The 8192-nt window shown below is 44.8% G+C and overlaps 1 protein-coding gene across 1 annotated transcript in view; it reads left to right on the top strand.

Moving 5' to 3' along the window:
* The window catches only part of slc4a1a (solute carrier family 4 member 1a (Diego blood group)), an 11876-nt gene extending 3799 nt beyond the window's left edge, over positions 1-8077 (top strand). The window contains exons 2-20 of the mRNA XM_064987643.1: positions 357-443; positions 583-638; positions 1206-1291; positions 1406-1452; positions 1558-1723; positions 1921-2129; positions 2284-2330; positions 2694-2877; positions 3036-3243; positions 3478-3681; positions 3821-3969; positions 4184-4378; positions 4567-4812; positions 4982-5071; positions 5217-5383; positions 5465-5706; positions 5860-6029; positions 6506-6679; positions 7066-8077. Coding sequence (XP_064843715.1) covers positions 417-443; positions 583-638; positions 1206-1291; positions 1406-1452; positions 1558-1723; positions 1921-2129; positions 2284-2330; positions 2694-2877; positions 3036-3243; positions 3478-3681; positions 3821-3969; positions 4184-4378; positions 4567-4812; positions 4982-5071; positions 5217-5383; positions 5465-5706; positions 5860-6029; positions 6506-6679; positions 7066-7140 — 2742 coding nt within the window. The 5' untranslated portion in view covers positions 357-416 and the 3' untranslated portion in view covers positions 7141-8077. The remainder of the gene's footprint in view (positions 1-356; positions 444-582; positions 639-1205; positions 1292-1405; positions 1453-1557; positions 1724-1920; positions 2130-2283; positions 2331-2693; positions 2878-3035; positions 3244-3477; positions 3682-3820; positions 3970-4183; positions 4379-4566; positions 4813-4981; positions 5072-5216; positions 5384-5464; positions 5707-5859; positions 6030-6505; positions 6680-7065) is intronic.
* Positions 8078-8192: the final 115 nt, after the last annotated feature.

The raw sequence follows: 8192 nt of genomic DNA, 5'->3' as shown, positions 1-8192 counted from the left end.
GGAGGGTTCTCTGCCCCTTCCATTTGGAACAAGCTTCAACAAGTCCTGGAATTTACAAGAGCTCCTACATTTAAATTTGTTTAAAGCAAGGGTCAACACTATGATATAAAATGAAGTGAGGGGTTGTCAGTGTTTTGACCCTTAGTTGCACGACACTTCCCTAAACCATGTTGTTGCTCAATGTGTACATTTATCTTTTTAAACTGTAGTGTTTTGCTTTTTTGGCCAGATTACTCTTGTAAGAGATTATTCATTTCAATGGTAAAATTAAGGTCAAATGCATGTCTGTATTTCATGTGTCTAATTCTAGTGTGTTTGTTTTTATTAATTTATGTCAATGTGCATTCACATTACAGGGTATGCACAAACGTTGCTGAAAGTTTAAGGACAGACGAAGCAAGCACTGACACACTCCAATGGAGAACGACCTGTCTTTTGGAGAGGTGGATAAAACACATTATTATTGCAATAATGCAGTAAATGGGATGGGGAAATATGAATTGTCAATTCAAAGTATTTGTAACATTTTATTTACATATTTTACTCTGACCTCCCCCCCTCTCTCTCTCTGATTCCATCCAGGATGTCATGTCCTCTGAGGAGGAGAGTGACTCTGCTTTCCCATCTCCGATCAGACCGTGAGTGCTCTCCCCTCTTAAAAGTAAATTTTTAAGTCTAATTAGCATTTCCTCATACAAGACGTCCAACCTGAACAATATTAGAAGGAATTAAATGAATGGGTGAAGGGATCTAAAACAAGATAGTGTGAATGCAGCTACATCATGTGGTTGTCCAGATTGTCAGTGAGAGTGATCAGAAGTAGGCCTACTGTAAATGATTATACAACACCACCCCCCACTGGTCTAAGCCAGCATGACGTCCTTATCAGAGAAGGCAGGACTGATATTGCAGAGCTTGCCCAAGTCTCTCACTGAAGTCACCAATCTCTGGTAACACAACCAGCGAATGATTCTGAGCCTACAGAATATACAGACGTCATACAGGCTTTTGCTGCTCCTTTTGGCCAGTACACCAAACACCAGGAGCTGCAGGTACTTCATGAAAGAAAGGAGCAGAACCTGGCCTGTTGTCTGTAAGATCTGGTGAGACATGGACAGGTGTTGAGGAGCAGCACACCTGCGTCTCGTGCCCCCCCCCCCCCCTTCACTAACCGGGTTCACCCCCCTACCCCTCCCTCCCCACAGTGGCAACTATGACCTGGAGCAGAGCAGGCAGGAAGAGGACAGCAACCAAGCCATCCAGAGCATCGTCGTTCACACTGACCCAGAGGGTGAGCACTAAACGCCCATCAACACATTCTCTCTACTCCCCTCTGTATGTCTCTCCTACACAAGTACACCTCCAATGGAGTGCTAGGACTGAACACTACCTCTCTGTATTTCAGCCTATCTGAACCTGAACACCAACGCCAACACCAGAGGGGATGCTCAGGTAAGCCCCATTTGGGGTCTAGCTTCAAATAAACAGGTACCTTGTATATTGACAAGGAAGTTGCCATTTTGAACCTGAGCATGATGTTGTGTGTGTGTGTCTCAGGCCTATGTGGAGCTGAATGAGCTCATGGGCAACAGCTGGCAGGAGACTGGCCGCTGGGTGGGCTATGAGGAGAATTTGAACCCAGCAACGGGCAAGTGGGGCCCCTCCCACGTCTCCTACCTCACCTTCAAGAGTCTGATCCAGCTTCGCAAGATCATGAGCACAGGTGACTATCTGAACAAATGCACAGTGTTTATCACTCAATCTATAATAATTTATTGACATAATCTGGATCATTTCATGAGGTTATTAGAAAATGAATCTTTTCTCAGAGCCACCATTTGAAACCGTATTTCCAAAAATAGATGGCAGACAGCAACAGGCCATGTTTGACCTATCTCAAAACTCTGTCTGTGTGTTCAGGTGCAATCATTCTGGACCTGCAGGCCAGCAGTCTGTCTGCTGTGGCTGAGAAGGTGGTGGATGAATTGCAGAGCAAGGGTGAGATCCGTGCCACTGATAGAGATGGCCTGCTGAGGGCTCTACTGCAGAGACGCAGTCAGTCTGAGGGAGCTGGAGCTCAACCCCTGGGAGGAGACATCGAGATGCAGACCTTCTCTGTCACCAAGCAGGTAACACTAGGCTTAGGATCTCTATCCCACCGCTAAATCTAAATATCATTCCAGCACTTCATGACTTCATTCAACCTCTCTTCCTCTTTCTTTGATAAATATATCTTTCTCTCCCAATATCTCAGTAACTGACCTTCCTCCCTTTGCTTTTCAGAGAGATACAACTGATAGTGTGGAAGCCTCCATTGTCCTCTCAGGTAAGTTGTGTGTGAAAAGTGAAATACAACTCACCACCAACTTTTTACATTTATTTTTATTTAACTAGGCAAGTCAGTTAAGAACAAATTATTATTTACAATGGTGACCTACACCAGCCATACCCGGACGACGCTGGGTCAATTGTGCGCCACCCTATGGGACTCCCAATCACGGCCTGTTGTGATACCGCCTGGAATCGAACCAGGGTATCTGTAGTGACACCTCTAGTACTGAGATGATGTGCCTTAAACCGCTGCGCCACTCGGGAGCCCAACTGGATACTCTGCCTGATTTGCCTATTCAACCATTTATTCTAAAGAATATGGAGACTGTAATCTAAACTCTATGTGTGTGTGTTTGTTCCAGGGGTGATGGACTCCTGGAGAAGCCTGCCGTGGCCTTCGTCAGGCTGGGGGACTCTGTGGTGATAGAGGGGGCCCTGGAGGCCCCTGTGCCGGTGCGCTTCGTCTTTGTGCTGGTGGGCCCCAGCCAGGGAGGAGTGGATTACCATGAGAGTGGCCGTGCCATGGCTGCCCTTATGGCTGACTGGGTGAGAAAATAGGAGTGGAAAGAGGGATGGGACTTATTAAGGCCAAGGAGCGCAAGGGTGGAGGGGAAGAATGAGAAGATGCTTCATAGTATCTAGATGAATCTTTTCAGTGTTTTACAATAGCTAACCATGCTCTCTCCACGTCTCCGGTCCTACAGGTCTTTGGTCTGGAGGCTTACCTAGCCCAGACTAACAAGGAATTGACCAATGCCATCGCTGATTTTATGGACTGCAGCATTGTCATCCCGCCCACTGAGATCCAGGACAAGGGCATGCTCCAGCCAATCATTGACTTCCAGAAGAAGATGCTGAAGGACAGACTCCGCCCCTCTGACACCCGAATCATATTTGGTGGCGGGGCCAAAGGTCAGTCATAAGGACTAACCCTGTAGTTACAACTAATCTAAATCTACAATAACTTGTTAATTCAATTTCCAAATTAGGGATTGTTTACGTTTGGCCTACATTTCCTTCTAATATGATTTTCCAAATCAAAATTGAAAATGCAGATATTCTGGAGATTCTAGTCTAAACCCATCCAAAACACTTGCTCTGTCTGTGCTCATTTTGAGTCATTATTTGTTTTGTTTTTGTATCCAGCTGATGAGGCCGATAAGGAGCCAAGAGAAGACCCGCTGGCCCGGACAGGCATTCCCTTCGGCGGGATGATAAAGGACATGAAGCGGCGGTACCGCCATTACATCAGTGACTTCACAGATGCCCTCGACCCCCAGGTCCTGGCTGCTGTCATCTTCATCTACTTCGCTGCCCTGTCCCCTGCCATCACCTTCGGAGGCCTGCTGGGTGAGTTCATGTCTGAAGGAGGGACCCACCTAGTGTCATAGAGGACAGGAGCACTGCTGACTCTATATAGGATTTGTGGGTAGGCCTACATAACAGCGGTTATAATCATGACCTTCATCCCCCTGACCTCTGCCGCCAGCCGATAAGACAGAGCACATGATGGGCGTGTCTGAGCTGATGATCTCCACCTGCGTCCAGGGCATCATCTTCGCCTTCATCGCAGCCCAGCCTACACTGGTCATTGGCTTCTCTGGGCCACTGCTGGTGTTTGAGGAGGCCTTCTTTGCGGTATGTATCATAGCACTTTCACATAACAGCTCAGTGAGCCCAAGCTCTGACCCCTGATGACAGTATGCTGAGCCATCACTGCTTCATGTCCTCAGGATGTCAATCATATTAGACATGATTTGCATTGGCTATTATGATAACTATGAATTTCAAAGTTACAATGCAAGTACATCATTGACATAAACAACTTATTTTTATAAATCCCATTGTCTAGTTCTGCAAGTCCCAGGAGATTGAGTACATTGTGGGCCGTATCTGGGTAGGCCTGTGGCTGGTGATCATCGTGGTGGTTATCGTGGCCGTGGAGGGCAGCTTCCTGGTCAAATTCATCTCCCGCTTCACGCAGGAGATCTTCTCCATCCTCATTTCCCTCATCTTCATCTACGAGACATTCAGCAAGCTCGGCAAGGTACCACACATCACTCCACCTCATCTCCTCACATCCATCCCAACATTTACATCCATCCACCATCCTAAGCACTTTTTTATACCTCAACTGTAAATACAAAAATAAAACCTGTCTTTCTCCTTTCCTTCACACCCCTCCTGTCCTCCGCTGCTAATTCATCTACATACCTACCTTCTTCTGTTATTCAGATCTTCAAAGCTCACCCTCTGGTTCTGAACTATGAGCACTTGAACGACAGCCTGGACAACCCTTTCCACCCGGTGATCAAGGAGAGCATAGAGTATCATGATGATGGCAACAAGACAGTGCACGAGATCATACATGAGAGGGCCTACCCCAACACCGCCCTGCTTTCCATGTGTCTTATGTTCGGGTGTTTCTTCATCGCATACTTCCTCCGTCAGTTCAAAAATGGCCACTTCCTCCCTGGACCGGTAAGCTACAGCTGTTTTCAACAGTGATGACTACTGTATGTCTGTGAGCAAAGCGTCTGCTGGACAGTATTGAAGAGAGATGAATCAGGATAGGGTTTTTAGTGCTGGAGAGCCCCCTCTGTGTTCTGTGTGTGATAGCCTTCACTACATATGTTTTCCCTATCACCAGATTCGTCGGATGATTGGAGATTTTGGTGTTCCCATCGCCATTTTCTTCATGATCGCTGTGGATATCACCATTGAGGATGCCTACACTCAGGTTAGTGATTTATAGGTTTGTGTTGCCTTGACTAAAAGGTGATCTTGGTGTATAACATATTACTCCTTAAACTGTTTCATGTAAAAAGGGATGTCTAGTGTAATAGATTAAATACAGCATATGTATTTTGTGTGTCCCCTGGCAGAAACTTGTGGTGCCCAAGGGTCTAATGGTGTCCAACCCCAATGCCAGAGGCTGGTTCATCAACCCCTTGGGAGAGAAGAAGCCTTTCCCCGCCTGGATGATGGGGGCGTGTTGCGTGCCAGCCCTGCTGGTCTTCATCCTCATCTTCCTCGAGTCCCAGATCACTACGTTAGTAAAATCGTCTTCATGTCCATAGTCCCTCCACAACCGCCAAGCCTCCTCTCATTGTTTGACCTCTGACCTTTCTAGGCTGATTGTGAGCAAACCAGAGAGGAAGATGGTGAAGGGCTCTGGTTTCCATCTGGACCTGCTCATCCTGGTCACCATGGGTGGCATCGCCTCCCTGTTTGGGGTGCCCTGGCTGAGTGCCGCCACCGTGCGTTCTGTCACCCATGCCAACGCCCTCACTGTCATGAGCAAGGGACCCAAGCCTGAGATCGAGAAGGTGCTGGAGCAAAGGATCAGCGGCATGCTTGTGGCCGCCATGGTCGGTAAGTGCTACCATATAGGCTACTGAGATTTAGCTGATGCTGTTGATCCCGACGAACAGACAGAACACTGGGTGTCTAAAGAAAAGTTCAGCTCAGTCAGTGTTGAGCTCCTAAAAATATCTGAGAAATGTTTGTTGTTCCTGTTATTCCCAGGTGTGTCTATTCTCTTGGAGCCTATCCTAAAGATGATTCCCATGACGGCTCTGTTTGGAATCTTCCTCTACATGGGGATAACCTCACTCAGTGGCATCCAGATGTGGGACCGAATGCTTCTGCTTATTGTACCCAGGAAATACTATCCTGCTGACGCCTACGCACAAAGGGTATGCTGCCTCTCTCCACCCCCCAATTGTCCTCCTTTCTGTTTCATCATTTTATATAATTATTTAATTTAATTTATGAAACATACCAGACAATTCCTACACAATAACACACTGTGGCAATCACAACATCATTGTCTGAAAAATCATAAATTACCTTTGCACTTACAAGTTTTACACCATAGTAAATATCAGGAGTGCAACTTGGTTTTAGAAGTGACATAATTTTGTATTTAATTTTTATACAATCGGATAAACGCTCCAAACAGCCTACCCGACCGCTCGGAGGCGTCCTCATGGTCCTAAAGCACACCATTGCCTGTTTTGTATCACATTCCAAAGATAAAACTGGGGGGGGACAAAAATGCTATTTCAGAATGTGCCCGTCCCCAGTGAAAGTTATGCCCCTGGTAAACATACGTATATATCCAATGTGTTGCCCCTGTCTTAACCCTCCTTCTCTCATCTCCTTCATGCAGGTAACTACTATGAAGATGCACTTATTCACTCTGATCCAGATGGTGTGTTTGGGAGCTCTCTGGATGGTGAAGATGAGTGCCTTCTCCCTGGCTCTGCCCTTTGTCCTCATCCTCACCATCCCCCTGCGCATGGCCATCACTGGAACACTCTTCACTGACAAGGAAATGAAATGTGTAAGTGGCACACAAATGTCTTAATGTGGTTAACTACAATCATAACACATGCATATGTTTTGGGTAGGAGCCTGGTCCCAGGTCAGTACCTTTTGTTGTCATGCCGATGAGTGGTCAGAAGATTTAGCTAAGTCAAATACACATGAGAACAATATGGAACTGATGGAATCTGCAGAGAACATTTTCAAAATACCCATTCAGCTGTTGATCAATAGAATGTCAGTATACCTATTCATTTTCTTCATATTGGGTTCAGTTTCATTAATATTGGAAATGCTATCTTTCAAATGATTTCAGGAGGTTTAGAATAAATTCTGCCTCTCCTAAATCAGATTGACTCAACTAAACTGTGTGTTTCTCTAATGAGACTGTGTGACCTTTTGTAGCTGGATGCCTCTGACGGCAAGGTGAAGTTCGAAGAGGAGCCAGGAGAGGATATGTACGAGTCCCCGTTGCCATGAACACCTGGACACGACCTTTCACTTCTCAACTCGCTGCGAGGATCCAGTGAACTCAAACAATGCTTTAATAGGGAGTGTCTAACACATTTATTAGTATGTGCCATCAAAAATATTCTTTAGGAAAATGTATTTTTAGCCAACTGTCCTTAAACCTCATTCAAATTGGGTATGTTTGTGTGCCAAGCTAAAATGAAGGTCTCGGGTAAGCATTCAAACCTTTTTAATGACAGGTTGCCTAATATTCTACACTATTAATATGACAATTAACATTTGTCTCTCAAATACCCAAATAATGCCAAAAATATAACCCCATCTGTATTAGGCAGATAAATAGATAAATGCAATATTATAAATCACACAAAAATGCTTTTCTATGGGACTGTTATTTTAGCCTTGGTTCTGTAGCCTATTTTATACCCTAGTTACATTACTCTCCTTTGTTACAGTTTGGTTTTATGCTTCATTGTGAGCTTATTGAATGAAAGTCTTATGTAGATTACCTTGTGTTCTTGCTGTTTTGTTTAGTTGCAAGCTAACGTGTGAGTATGGAGTTCAGATCATCTTAGTTCTATTTTTGGGTGTCCAGTGGTGTCACTCATTCAGTTCTTATACTTAAATACATATTTACTTCAGGATGTAATGCTTTCGGGATTGCAAAGGTGAAAGGGATACATACAGGAAAATTATTGATTAATCACTGAATGAATTGAACAATATAATGATGATGTGGGAGAGAAATGTGTAAATATGACAAATGAATCACAGCAATAAGATCTGACTATAGTAGGCCTATTGCACCATTTTTTTCATTGATGGGGACAGGTGTAAAAGGACAGCTGTATATTTGGTTTATTGTATGTTGATGTGTGTTTGAATCACTGTACAACTGCTGTTTTGATTTTCACCCAACCAATTAAAGACATTTTAAACCCTTTAATTTCTTAATTTGAGACATTCCATCACTTCATTCATCAATGGTAGGAGGGCTGACAGTGCTGATCCACAGCTCATTGGAAAGTAATTTGTTTCATTGGATCTGGCTGTCTGGATTG

Source organism: Oncorhynchus masou, chromosome 15 (assembly GCF_036934945.1).
Source record: "Oncorhynchus masou masou isolate Uvic2021 chromosome 15, UVic_Omas_1.1, whole genome shotgun sequence".
In the NCBI taxonomy this organism is placed as follows: Eukaryota; Metazoa; Chordata; class Actinopteri; order Salmoniformes; family Salmonidae; genus Oncorhynchus; species Oncorhynchus masou.
This window is presented reverse-complemented; position numbering and strand designations above follow the sequence as displayed.